Source organism: Rana temporaria, chromosome 9 (assembly GCF_905171775.1).
Source record: "Rana temporaria chromosome 9, aRanTem1.1, whole genome shotgun sequence".
Taxonomy (NCBI): domain Eukaryota; kingdom Metazoa; phylum Chordata; class Amphibia; order Anura; family Ranidae; genus Rana; species Rana temporaria.
This window is the reverse complement of record NC_053497.1, coordinates 146,413,004-146,427,815: the sequence shown is the minus strand read 5'-3', so window position 1 is coordinate 146,427,815 and position 14,812 is coordinate 146,413,004. Positions and strand designations below refer to the sequence as shown.

The 14,812-nt window shown below is 44.5% G+C and overlaps 1 protein-coding gene across 1 annotated transcript in view; it reads left to right on the top strand.

Annotated features, from left to right (window-relative positions):
• The window catches only part of URM1 (ubiquitin related modifier 1), a 33,576-nt gene extending 20,011 nt beyond the window's left edge, over positions 1-13,565 (top strand). The window contains exons 3-5 of the mRNA XM_040324770.1: positions 5,014-5,095; positions 5,473-5,521; positions 12,732-13,565. Coding sequence (XP_040180704.1) covers positions 5,014-5,095; positions 5,473-5,521; positions 12,732-12,800 — 200 coding nt within the window. The 3' untranslated portion in view covers positions 12,801-13,565. The remainder of the gene's footprint in view (positions 1-5,013; positions 5,096-5,472; positions 5,522-12,731) is intronic.
• The last annotated feature ends 1,247 nt before the right edge of the window (positions 13,566-14,812 follow it).

The following is a 14,812-nucleotide window of genomic DNA, read 5'->3' as shown; positions in this document are numbered from 1 at the left end:
ATTAAGGTGAAAAAACATGTACCTTTACAACCCCTTCGGTTCAATGCTTCTGAGCATACGTCGAATTGTTTCCGAGCATGCGTAGAAATTTTACGCGTCGGGATTTGTACACACGATCAGAAATTCTGAACAGTTTTTTTCCTGAAGGGAAAAAGGAGATCCTGCTCTCTATCTTTTTCCAGCAGTTTTCCTGTTGGAAAAAGTCTGATGGAGCATACACACGGTCGGGATTCCCGACCAAAAGCTCTCATTAGACTTTTTCCAACAGAAAAACCGGTCGCGTGTACGGGGCATTACTCTATCTTTAAATAGTTCATATGGGCCACAAACCATTTCCTTCACTTAGATGCAGTGGCTGTGCACACTGTATAAAGTGTATGTAACCTCATATACAGTATATAGAGCTGTGATCTGGCAGTGGGACGAAGACTTTCCAATCCTGTTCCCGGAAAGAAAAAAAACGAGTCGGGCCAAGCGCTGGTCAGTAATGCACAAGGAGCTTTGTATTCTTTGAAAGAATGCAAAATCCTCTGATTGGCTGAGGCAGAGAGGAGGGCAGATGATGTCACAAACTCTGCCTCAGCCAATCAGAAGAAGCTTTGTATTCCTAGAATACAAAGGTTCCTGTGAATGGCAGAGCAGCGCTCAGCTCAACATGACTTTGTTCCAGGAGCGGGATGGGAAGCCTCCATCATGCTGCAGGATCACGGCTCTATATGCTACACTGATGCTTTGAACAGTTCATGCAGCTTCTCACAGCAAGCATCTGTCGGTGAAGGGGATAGGCGTTGGAGTTGGGGTTTAAACTGAGTGCACTTTCTGCCTTTAGCACACTTGTGGGGTTATCCGTATAAATTAGCATATTGTTGATGAATTTTTATTTATTGGCTGCAATTGTTCTTCAACAGGGCTTATTAAAAACAACTATAAAAAGGGATTGAGACCGGCATTCCCCTCAGATAAAAAAAAGAATGTAATTTTAGAGAGCGGTGAAATGACATTGGCAAATCGAGCATCTAGTACAGCAGCGATCTTTACATTTGGTTCACACGCCAGAGATCGCTGTAGATGCTGCTGTGCCCCGACAATATGGTGAACGGGGGATGACGCCCACTGCGTAGGAAGGGCAGAGAGCCATGGCTGCTACATGTAATGGAGAGCGGCGCTGGTCATTGCAGGGTCAGGTGCAGGGATGCGAAGGCTCGTTTATCAGCTTGACTCAGGAAGGTCAGATAGTTGTGCCTGCTTCCCACCCGCCCACATTCTCTATCCAGGGAAGCTATTGTATAGGGGAGTTACCATGGAGAGCCCAGCATCAGCTCGCTATCCCCATTGTTCCCAGTCTGGGAAGGGGCCTTTCCTTCTGTCTAATGAGTAACCAGAGGGCTATTAAAACCTGCTACAAGTGTACAGGCCCATGCAGTCCCTCCCTAACAAAGAAATGGTAGGATTCTCGGTGGCAGAGCCATGATATCTGATTTACAGTAGCAGCCTTCATCATTCTGGCAGCTCGCTTTACAGTACTGAATAATCTCTGTTCCTTTTTATTGCCACCTGCAGATGCTTTTCAGAAACCGCATCCAATGATATAAGACACCGCATGCTTTGAACTCTGGTGAAAGTGCCAAATATACTGCCGATAACCCATGACAAGAACCCAGTTTTTAGAAAAATATGGAGACTGGTGATCTCCTTCTGAAATTGCTAGTTATTGGCTGTCCCAGGAATAAGCGAAGTTAGAACTCCTGATTTGCATGCTTGTTCTGGGACAGTGACTGAAGATATTGGTGTCAATGGATTAGCATGACAGCTAGCTAACAGAAGGATAGGCTAGCGGTAGAAACCTACACAGTTCTTTAGTCGGGCATGGCTAATTTTCTCACTCTCATAACTGCAGGTGCCCCTCACTTATCTACTCCAGGCGGGGTGCATGCAAACTCCGGACTTGTCTTTGCCACAAATCAAGTATCTGTGCTGCAGATGGAGGTGGTGCAGCTTTCTCAACAGCAGATGTGGTGCAGCAGATCAATAACTTTATTAAAATAAACAGCCGCTCTTATCGCACCAGGCTGCTCCCTATGGCACTATGGCCTGCAGACATGCTGCGTTTTTGATCTGCATTTGGTGTGTCCTTAACAATGTAATGGCACCAACAGCTTTTTGGACCCAGTGCAGGAAACGCACAGAACTCGCCTTTCCAGCACCGCGTTCTGCTGTGGAAGTGTCCACTTTATAGGCCAAAAAAAATAATTTTGATGGCCCTTCCTGATTTCGTTTCACTTTGTTTCTGACTTAATGGCTAAGCTAGGCGAGCTGCTATCTCCCTGTCCAATGAGAGGGCAGTTTGGCAACTGGAGGCAGTCTTATTGGACATTGGTATGGCAGTTGACCATGAAGTCGGGGTATGGTCAGGCCCCAGTATTCAAGTGAAACTAAATCAGTAATGAGCCAAAAAAATATGTTTAAAAGGTTTCTAAGAGAAGAGCAATATGTTTATTGAACCGTAATGAGAAGAAGGCACTTTAAAGGAGAAGTCCAGCCTGAGCTCGTTTGGCTGGGCTTCTCCTACGGATCACAGGAGTGCAATTTGTTTTGCACTCCTGTGACCCATTTTCATCAGAGAGCGGACTGAAGTCTGCTCTCTCTTGAAGTCATAGAAATCAGTCTAGGCACCGCATCATCCTGACAATGGGAGTCAAGATCCACCAGGTGCCTGTACTGACTCCTGTCAGCCGCTAAGATGGCTGCTCCACAGCTCAGCGCTCCAGTGAGGCAGGAGGAGCAGAGTGGAGAGTTGCTGATTGACAGTCAGCAGATCTCTGCTCGAGGAGCTGTGAGAACCGAGCCATTGGTGATGTTTGATCGCTCGGTTCTCAGTCTAGAGGCGCTGGGGGACAAATGCAGCATCGGACCGAAACCCCCAAACCCATACTTCTCTCTTAAGGTGTTCCTTGAGTCCCTCTTGCTTGTTCAAGAAATCTATGGATTTTCTGCAAGCAACCTTTAATCCAACTGCTTATCTAGTGGAATCGGGCAAGACCCAGCAGCCATAGTGGATGGTGGATGTTATTGCTGGTCTTGCTTATTGCAGCAGGTATTCAAAACGGTATTAAACCCAAATCCAAAATAGAAATTTATTGCAGCTTTCAAATCATTAGATTTGGTGGCTGCATTGGTTTTCTTTTTTTTTGGGGGGGGGGGGGGTTATCCCTCTGTTTTCACTTGATGATCTGGCCTGTAACACACCTCCTGTATTAGAGTAGGGAAAACAGATGTTCATCCTGAGTGCTGACTATCCCTTTCCTTATCCTGTATGAGAGTGCTGGAGTTCTGGATGAAGGAGCACGGGGGCACAGTAGACAGCAGCTTTTTCAGTCTGGGGGAGGGAAAAGTAAAATTTACTAGCTAACTCCAGCTAACACTTTATAAAAGCAGTTTCTATGGAGTATTCATGGTGAAATCCAGACTAAAGGGGATCAAGAAGTTTAATGTGGGTTTCGGGGTGCACCCCCCTTACTCAGAGCTGAACTCAAGCTCAGCTCTGAGAAAGGGGTTGTGCCCTTGAAATGAGTCCGCTTGGCTATACAGCGGGATACAATTGGAGCACACATACCTTACAATATATGGCATCTTGTGGTCTATAGCCCCGTACACATGACCAGTTTTCCCGTCTGGAAAACTGCCATGACAGCTTTTGGCCGGGAAAACTGTCCGTGTGTATGCTCCACGGCAGTTTTCCTGACAAGAAAACCGCAGGGAATCGCGGCAGGAAAAATGAGAACATGTTCTCTTTTTTTCTGCCGCGATTCCCGGCGGTCTTTTTCCTGGCAGTTCCCCAATGAGAAACACTGCTGTGGAGCATACACACGGCCGGCAAAGCTCTCACCGCAGTTTTCCCGACGTGAAAACCTCTGGTGTGTACAGGTGGAAAGTTACCGAGCAGGTTCTCGGGTTTTCCCCCCCGGGATTCCCGGTGGACTTTTTGCCACCGGAAATCCCGGCCGTGTGTAGAGGGCTTGTGATTTTACCAGTTGCACTTTTGTAAGTGTCCAATTTGTATCCATTTGATTTGCTCAAATCGATTTTTTGCTGTAATGCACTAGGTGCTCGTGTGTTCCTGTTTGCTTGTTTTTGAAGTTGCACATGATGGGCCAGATTCACATAGGTTAGCGGATCTTTAGATCCGCGTAACCTATCTGATTTAAGATCCGCCGCCGCAAGTTTTTGAGGCAAGTGGGTAATTCACAAAGCACTTACCTCAAAACTTGCGGCGGCGTATCGTAAATCCCCCGGCGGAATTAAAATTCCGCAGCTAGTGGGGAGTAAACTATTCAAATCAGGCACGTTCCCGCGCCGATCGAACAGCGCATGCGCCGTCCGCAAATTTACCTAGCGTGCATTGCGCTAAATGGTTTCGACGTGAATGTAAATGGCGTCCAGCCCCATTCACGGACGAGTTACGCAAACAACGTAAAATTTTTAAATCGCGACGCGGGAACGACGGCCATACTTAACATTGGCTGCACCTCATAGACCCAGGGGTAACTATCCGCTGGAAAAAGCCGAACGCAAACGACGTAAAAAAAAAGCGCCGGGCGGTCGTTCGTTTCCGAATCGGCGTATCTCCTCATTTGCATATTCGTCACGTAAATAAACCGAAACGCCACCTAGTGGCCGGCCTGGAATTGCAGCCTAAGATCTGACGGTATAACACAGTTACACCTGTCGGATCTTAGGCATATCTATGCGTAACTGATTCTACGAATCAGTCGCATAGATACGACCGACGGAAATCAGAGATACGACGGTGTATCAGGAGATACACCGTCGTATCTCTTTGTGAATCTGGCCCTATGAATGTATTTAGACAAGATTGGCTTATTCTGGAGTTTAGCTTTAATTATACAGAGGGCTGTAAAGGACCCATCTGATCCACCGCTCAGCAGATTATCCCTTTTCCCATAGTACCCCTTACATGACCGCCACATAACTGTCATTTTTTGCTTTTGTCAGGGGACATCAAACATTTGTTGGTGTGGATCAAAGATCATTTGCTGAAGGAACGTCCTGAGCTGTTTATTCAAGGAGATACAGTGTAAGTATTGTGTATTATTATGGAGTGAGCTGAGTGGGTGTGAGGATGCCTTTCAATGAGTGTAAGGCTGTACCAACCCTAGTGCATTGGTATCTGATACCAGCGGGGACCGCTAAATCAATCACTGCATTAACAAAATGTGCTATTTATTAGCTGAACTATACTATCAGTGCCATAAAAGGCTGCAATTATTCCTGGAAATAACACAGAACACAAGTATTTGCCACCCAAATATCTCCATGTCAGGCAGAGTTTGTATAGGAACATTTTTATTATGATAATCTGATTTTCAGTATCTTCATTGATAAATGTCCAAACCAAGACATGTCCTCTCTCCATTTCCATGAAATGTGATGGTTGTGTTTCTGTTCTTGTAGGAGGCCGGGGATTCTGGTTCTTGTTAATGATGCCGACTGGGAACTGATGGTAAGCAAATAAATACGTAATACGTCTCTTATTTTCATGCACAGGTAAACTCCTAATGAACACAAATAACAGAAGGTCCATTCAATAAAATAGTTCAACCACTTAAAGCAGGAGTTCACCCAAAACAATTTTTAACATTAGATTTAGGCTCATTTTGTCAAGGGGAATCGGGTAGTTTTTTTAAAATCGAAGCTGTACTTACCGTTTTAGAAAGCGATCTTCTCCGCCGCTTCCGGGTATGGTCTTCGGGACTGGGCGTTTCTATTTGATTGACAGGCTTCCGACGGTCGCATACATCGCGTCACGAGTAGCCGAAAGAAGCCGAACGTCGGTGCGTCCTATACGGTGCATCCTGCGCACCGACGTTCGGCTACTTTCTGAAAATCGTGACGCAATGTATGCGACCGTCGGAAGCCTGTCGGAAGCCTATCAATCAAATAGGAACGCCCAGTCCCGCAGCCAATACCCAGAAGCGGCGGAGAAGATCGCTCTCTAAAACGGTAAGTACTGCTTCGATTTAAAAAAAAAACTACCCGATTCCCCTTGACAAAATGAGCATCAATCTAATGTGAAAAATTAAGTTTTCGGGTGAACCTCCACTTTAAGGACCTGCGCAGAACTATGTACGTCCTCTTTTTGAAGAGGGATATCTCGGTAACGGCAGCAGCTGCTGCCACAACCAAGATATCCATCTCTTCAGGCGCCAGTCCTTTAAACGATAATGGTGGTTTCCGCGGCAGATTCACCGCGAGATCACCGTTTCCCCCTCTCACCGCTCTCCCATGCCCTCTGCCGCCGTCTGCAGCGGCGGAGGCGATAGGGTCCTGGAATACGAGTGAGGGCAAGATGGCCCCCACCCGTCTCATACCATAGCAGGGCGGAAGCGGCGTCAAAACATTACTTCCGCCAATACGTCTTAAAAAGACAATTTATTTTTGTCATTTTTTCAAATGACAATTATTAATTTTTTGCATTTTAGCCCAAATATGAGATCTGGAGGTCTTTTTGACCCCACGTCTCATATTTAAGAGGACCTGTCATGCTTTTTCCTATTATAAGGGATGTTTACATTCCTTGTAATAGAAATAAAAGTGATCCAATTTTTTTTTTAACTGTATAAAAATAAATAAAATCAAGTAAAATAAATAGGAAGAATTTTTTTTTGTTTTTAAAGCGCCCTGTCCCAACGAGCTCGCAAGCAGAAGCGAACGCATACATAAGTCGCGCCCACATATGAAAACAGTGTTAAAACCACACATGTGAGGTATCGCCGCAATCGTTAGAGTGAGAGCAATAATTCTAGCCCTAGACCTCCTCTGTAACTCAAAACATGCAACCTGTAGAATTTTTTAAATGTCGCCTATGCAGATTTTTAAGGGTAAAAGTTTAACGCCATTCCACGAGCGGGCGCAATTTTGAAGCGTGACGTGTTGGGTATCAATTTACTCGGGGTAACATTATCTTTAACAATATATAAAAAAATTGGGCTAACTTTACTGTTATCTTATTCATTTATTCAAAAACCTGTTCCCCCCCCCCCCCAAAAAAAACGCACTTGTAAGACCGCTGCGCAAATACGGTGTCACAAAAAGAATTGCAATGACCGCCATTTTATTCTCTAGGGTGTTAGAATATTTTTTTTATAATGTTTGGGGGTTCTAAGTAATTTTCTAGCAAATAAACTTGTTTTTAACGTGTAAACACCTATTCTTAAAAAGAGGTAAGGTCCTTAAGTGGTTAAAGGGCAAATACAGTAGCTATAGTGACCGATGGTACATCTTGTACGGTTTCCTTTACCAAAGTAAAACTGGCCATACACTAGAATGTTCGACTAGTAATCGAACATTTGTGTGAAAATCTTCATAAGTACCCTTTAATGACTTGACAAACGTCTTTCAAACGTATTTTTTTTTTTTCCACAAACAAAAAACAAATTCTCTGTTAGAAATTTAGTCGTTCAACCAAAAGTTTTATCTTGCTCCTTCAAATCTTGACCACACTAGCGATCCCAGAATAAAAAAAACTTTTCTGAAAACCTTTCTAACTAAATTCCATTGATGCTAAACAGTGGAAGGAGAAATCTTCACTGCGATGTCCACGAGTCCTTCGGCCGTCCTGATTAGCTGAGACACAGCAGCAGCGCCATTGGCTCCCACTGCTGTCAATCAAAGTCAGTTAGCCAATCAGGAGAGAGGGGCCTAACCACAGCTCTGTGTCTGAAAGGACACACAGAGCTGGAGCTCGGTTCGGGTGCCCCCACAGCAAGCTGCTTGGAGGAAGTGGAGGGGCCAGGAGCAGCGAAGAGAGCCCCCAAGAAGAGGAGGATCCAGGCTGCTCTGTGTAAATCCACTGCACAGGGCCAGGAAGTATAATATGTTTGTTATTAAAAAAAAAAAAAAATAGACTTTACAATCACTTTAATGGAAAATAGGAAAAAGTATCAGCCACACTCCAATTACTGGTAGCTCTTCTTACAGTATTTCTAAGGCTCCATTCACATCTAGGCGGACGAAATCGCGGCGTTTTGTCGCCGCGATTTGCGGCGACAAAACGCCGGTATTGTCCGCCCAGATGTGCCCCAGAATGACCCCCTCTATGGAGATGCTTCCCATCTCCTAGCCGAAACGCCGAAAGACGCCTGAAAAAAAGGTCCGGGACCTTTTTTCAGGCGATAGGCGTCAGGCGTTCGGCGTGGAGATGTGAACCATCTCCATAGAGGGACATGTATTTCCAGCCCTCTGGCGGCAGCGGCGTAGCGCTACAGGCGTAAAAACGCCTAGATGTGAATGCGGTCTAATATTCAGTGAATTGACTGCATACAGCGATGACCCAAAACCAATCTTTCTTGATGCATTTCACTACTCTTCCCCTATCCTTGTGAACAAGCCAGGTGTGGTAAAATGCGTCCAGGAAGGTTGGTTTTGGGTTGGAGTCATCACTGTATGCAGCCAATTAACTGATTAATAAGAACCCTGCAAGAAGAGCTAATTGAAGTGTGGATGATATTTTCTGTTTTTGATGTCTCGATCTCTCACTTTCTTTCAAATCCTCCTACAATCACTGTCTTTCTTCAACCTCTCTCTGTCTCTTTCTATCCCTCGCTTTTGATCTCTCTCTCCCTCTTTCAGTCTTTTTTTTATCCCTCTGTCCTTCATTCTCTCTCTCTCAATCTCCCTTTCTTTAATTTTCTCTTTCCATCTCTCTCTTTAGATCTCTTTCACTTTCAATCTCTCTCTCACTTTCCCCTATTTCCCTCTCCTTTTTAATTTCTCTCTGTCTCCCTCTGTATTTTGATATCTCTCTCTTTCAACCTCCCTCTCCCTCTCGATTTTCTCTTTCGATCCCTCTTCTCAGTCTCTTTCATTTCAATCTCTCTCGCACTTTCGATCTCTCATTTTTGATCTCTATCTATCTTTATCTCAGTTTTTCTCTCTCTCTCTCCATCTCTTTGTTTTACCCCCCCTCTCTCTCTCCCTCTATCCCTCTCTCTCTCTCTCCCCCTCCCTCCCTCTGTCTGTCTCTCTCTCTCTCTCTGTGTCTCTCTCTCCCTACCTCTGTCTCTCTCTCCCTCCCTCTCTCTCTCTCCCTCCCTCTCTCTCTCTCTCCCTCCCTCTCTCCCTCCCTCTCTCCCTCCCTCTCTCTCCCTCTCTCTCTCCCTCCCTCTCTCTCCCTCTCTGTCTCTCTCTCCCCCCCTCTCTCTCTCCCTCTCCCTCCCTCTCTCTCTTTCGATCTCCAATTTTTTACCTCTCTCTTTATCTGAGTCTTGCTCTTTCTCTTTCTCTCTCTTCTCTCACACTTTTGATCTCTCATTTGTTACCTCTCTATCCTTATCTCCGTCTTGTTGTGCGAGATCTCTCTCTTTCATTTCAATCTCTCTTGCACTTTTGATCTCTCATTTTTGAGCTCCCTCTCTTTCAATCTCCCTCGCTCTCTCTCTCTCTCTCTCAAACTTTCTCCAACTCTCTTGCACTTACGATCTCTAATTTCTTACCTCTTTCTCGATCTCCCTCTCTCTAGACTTTATCTTGCTCTTTTTTAATCTCACTCTCTCGCACTTTTGTGCTCTCATTTTTTTCCCTCTCTCTCTATCTTTACCTCAGTCTTGCTCTTTATCTACCCCCTCTTTCTTTCTCTCTTGCACTTTCGATCTCTCGTTTTTTACCCCCCCTCTCTCTAACTCTCGCACTTTCGCCCCTTCATTTTTGACCTCTCCCTCTCTTGTGATCTCTCTCTCTCTCTTTATTTCAGTCTTGCTCTTACCCACTCTCTCGTTCAATCTCTCTCCCTCTGTGTCTCTACTACAGAAATAAAGTTGAGCCATGCACCCTTTCCTGTTAAGAGTGACCAGACTGGTCCTAACAGCGGCTATAGAAGAGTTTCAAGCTGAAAGTTGATGTGATCACTGTCACCTGACATTGATCATCTTATGGAAAAACTTTTTTGTAAATACTGCTTGTAAAAAAAATCTGGATGACAACTTATTTTTTGTGAAAAGCCGGGGGGAAGCACACTGTCCCATAGAAGCACATTCTCTCTGGGAAATTTAAGCCTAATGCTGGTAATAAAATAAAAATAACTCAAGACACTAATTTGTTAAAAAGGAGCCTTTATTTACCTAAAAATAATTCTAGCAAAAAAAACAATTTTCCTTTGTCCGTATTTGTGAATTAGATAGTATTTCCATATTCCTATGCAGCCTTGCAGGAGGCGGGCCAGTACAAGCCTCAGCACACGCTCCTTCCTATGGTTTACAGTGTATGTCAAGGGCAGAAAGGCCTCCCATTGACTTTACATTGTGAGCCACATAGGAAGACAACACAATGAGGCTTTCACTCCCTCAGCTCGTGAAAACAACCCACATTAACAAAATCATTGTTGTATAGGCCTGTAAAGCCCCTTTCATGCATTTGCTTCATTTGTGATGTTTTGCATAGTTTCTGCAAGACAAAAGGAATCTGTCCACATTGGACTATTGGAGCTGCTTGCTTTGTTGTGCAGGTTCCGGGGCTTGTCCTCCATACCTCAGGCCCAGGACAAGGACGTGTTAAGACACACAATATATGCGCATGCATGTTCCAGGTAGGAAAGCAAGGGTATGGATAAGCAGCCCAGAGCACACATTGTCAAATCAAATGAACTATCATTTTGAATTTGATCTTGAAGTAAAACTTTTCTCTCCATAATGAAACAAAAGTTACATTGTAGGGCAAGCCAGTCTTTGACTTTCCCAGAAAAAGTTAAGATTTGCATGTCGCCTAGAGCCCCTAGATTTTGGGGGCAACTGGGCTATGGTAACAATAATAAAAGGTACGTGGTGGCACATGGGGACACTTGCATCACATTCAGGCTGTCAATTAGCTACATTAAAGGGAGAGAAGGATGAATCCAGAAGTTCAAGTGTATATCACGTGCTACCCTTCATTGTATTTTTTCTCTTTTGTACACTCCTTAAAGGTATGTTCCAATTTAGAGCAAATGAAAAGTGGACCCCTACAGACCATTTATGCAGAAGAACATTAGCTAGTTTTCATATACAAAGTCAGATGAGAGAGCCAAACATTATAAAACCTTTAATAGCAGTATTGGTTCATAAACAGCGACACAGAACCTCCAGCGCATTTTGGGGGCTTAGAGATCTTCTTCTTCAGAGCTTTGACATAAGTGGTAATCAAAAGAAATTCTGGGTTTGGCTGATCATTTGATTTCTGGATAAACCCTATGCAGCAAACAGTTTACTCATGGTGATTCGTACAAGTTCTTTTGATTATTGATGTTCAAAGTGATAATAAAGGCAATCACTTTAAAAAAAAATGAAAAATAACAAACCGGTCATAATTACCTGCTCTGTGCAGCGGTTTTGCACAGAGCAGCCCTGATCCTCCTCTTCGCGTGTCCCCCGCTGTCGCTCCTTGCCCCTCCCTTCTGCCGAGTGCCCCCACTGCAAGCAGCTTGCAATAGGATCACCTGGGCAGGCGCTCCTGAGTCTTTGCTCTGCGTGTCCATTCACACACACAGCCGTGGCTTGGCCTCACCCCCCCTCTCTCTCCTCATTGGCTCACTGGCTGTGATTGACAGCAGTGGGAACCAATGGCTTTTGCTGCTGTCTCAGCCAATGTTGAGAGAGAGACCCAGCAGAGCCAAGGCTCCCCTGCACAGCGCTGGAGAATAATCAGGCTCAGGTAAGTATTCTGCTGCTGCACAGAAAGTTTTTTTTAACTTCATGCATAAAATACATGTAGGTAAAAAACCTTGAGCCTTTATAACCACTTTAAGGCATTAAGAAGGGGGTTGGTCTCTCATTTCGGAGCCCCTGAAAGGCATTGGCTATTCTGTGTTGTCATTTGTGAACAGATACTATTATCAAAGGGTTTTCTACTCTAATGCCCCGTACCCAGGATCGGAAATTCCAACAGCAAAAGTCCGACGTGAGCTTTTGAACGGAAATTCCGACTGTGTGTATGCTCCATCGGACTTTTGCTGTCGGAATTTCCGCCAACAAAGATTGAGAGCAGGTTCTCAAATTTTCAGACGTAAACAATTCCTATCGGAAAATCCAAATGTCTGTAGCAATTCCGATGCATGCTCGGAAGCATTGAACTTCATTTTCTCGGCTCCTCGTAGTGTTGTACGTCACCGCATTCTTGAAGGTCGAAAGTTCAGAGAACTTTTGTGTGATCACGTGTATGCAAGCCAAGCTTGAGCGGAATTCCGTCGGAAAAACCATCCAAGGTTTTTCCGACATAAAATCTGACCATGTGTACGCGGCATTAGACTGTTTGATGCTCTCATTGGACTGTACATGTGAATCTTTGAAGCTAGGCCCCCTGTTTGAGGGACAACCCGAGCTTCCTCCCCAGAGCCATTGTTCTATATTACATTCTGACCAATCCGATGATCTGAATCCAGCGCCTCATCGATACTTATTACATTCACCAATTCACAGGCTGCTCTTCAAAGCAGCACTGGAGAGAATCTGGACCAGTATTTTCTCCAGGAAAGGTATTTCAGCTCTCTTGTCACTTTTTATTTATTACCCCAGCCTGACTTTCATTCCATCATCAGGGTTTAGGTCCACTTTGATGCCCAAGCTGAAATCGCTGCATAAGAAGCAATTGGCCAATAGCTGTGTGCAGTTCTATGTGAATTCTTGTGATGTCTTTGCTGTTATTATTCCTATACCACCCTCATATATAGGTCATTCTGTCCGCAGGGTGAGCTGGATTACCAACTGCAAGACCAAGACAACATTGTATTCATCTCCACATTACACGGAGGATAGTGAAGACCTTGTGATTTGGTTTAATCCAATCATGATGTTCCAAGTGGGGAGGGGATTTTCACGGTGTCTTCATCAGCTCCAGTGGCGGTTCCTTGTAAAGTGACTTCAATTCTGAAAAGGACATGTCTACATACCACACCACCAGGGCAGCTGCTGTGTGAATAGGTCAGAGCCATCCGTTTGGTGACATCTCATTTACTGGCGGCCTTATATAGTATGTCACTTATTAGAGATCCCGAATTAAAATGATTTGTTGTCGGTTATAATTAGCGGTGTGTATACACAAAAAAAATGCCATTGTGAACATTGTCGCATCCTTATGTCACATTTTGAACTGCCTCCAACCAATTGCCTTTTTTTTGTGCTTCTTTTAAAATATTGTGTTAGTATGGCATGTTTCCTCCCGAGATCAGATATATTCTACCCTTTACCTCCGCACGTGGGAGCAGCCATTGCGGTCCTATATGAAGTGTCTGCGTTTCCTTCCCAGCAACCAATCTGCTTTTCCCTTTTCTGCTGCTATGACAAAAGAAAAGCATCTTCTTCCTTTTCAAGGAATGAAAGTGACACAAAGCACTGTCAGCTGTATCGGTCTTGAGGTCAAAATACAATAGTGAGCATGAGGTCTCCCAGGGCTCATTAAAAGTGATCTATTTTAAGTAGGAATAAACAATAACTGGATTCTATTAGGTTTGCTAAATCACTGTGTATCATAAACAATTGCCATGTTTTCTTAATAAAAAAATAAAGTTTTTTTTCACCCATGGTTGCATTTTAGTGCTGCTGATCTCTTGCAGATTCTTATCAGCCACTTCCTTCAGCATTGGCTTTCTGGCGGGCTTCCTGATGGTGATAACAGAACATGCCTTCACAATGTGGATTGACACAGCCACTTAATGTCTTTACTGGAGCCATGTGTAACAAAGGGACAATGGTAGAAGCATAATTGAGAGTCAGTGACACTGCGTAGTCACCCGGCAACAGCAAGCGCCTATACAAGGTTCCTTATGGCAGGATCACAACGTATTATTTTAATGATATTTAAACATTAAAGGAGATTGAAAATGACTCGTGAAAGAACATTAAAGCCCCATTCTGGGTAAATGATGAACCCTTTTGCATCGCTCCCTAACACATCCTGCAAGGTTTTATTCATTTCTTACCTGATAGAGCAAGTTCTGGTCAAGGTCTCTCGGCAGGACCTCTTCTGGGTGCAGGAGACCGCTAATCCAGTGCTGTAGATACTCCATTGCCAACTGGTCCCTGACAATCCACTTGCACTGACATCACACCTCTTTTGGACCCTGGGAAGACCCCGCTGTTGGCTAGCCAATAGGAAACGTCCACCCAAGGAAATACCCCACTGGATGTAAACAGAAGAGGAGAGAAGGCTTGAAGCAGAAGCGTCACGTGACAGTGGTGCCATGTTTACCTGCACAGGTGTTCTGTGCATCCCATGCAGGCAGCCCTATTAAAGGGGATGTAAAGGTACATTTTTTTTTTTCCTAAATAGCTTCCTTTACCTTAGTGCAGTCCTCCTTCACTTACCTCATCCTTCCATTTTGCTTTTAAATGTCCTTATTTCTTCTGAGAAATCCTCACTTCCTGTTCTTCTGTCTAACTCCACACAGTAATGCAAGGCTTTCTCCCTGGTGTGGAGTGTCGTGGTCGCCCCCTCCCTTGGACTACAGGAGAGTCAGGACGCCCACTAACACACAGCTCCTTTCTCTATCTGCAAAGATAAAACTCTCCTGTTGTCCAAGGGAGGGGGAGAGCACGACACTCCACACCAGGGAGAAAGCCTTGCATTACTGTGTGGAGTTACAGACAGAAGAACAGGAAGTGAGGATTTCTCAGAAGAAATAAGGACATTTAAAAGCAAAATGGAAGGATGAAAAAAATGTACCTTTACAACCCCTATTAATGTCAATTGGGATGCAGCCGCTGCACAGACACAGCCACTACTTCCAATATTACATTAGTGTGGGTGCCGGTGTGTCTCCCTGTCTGCG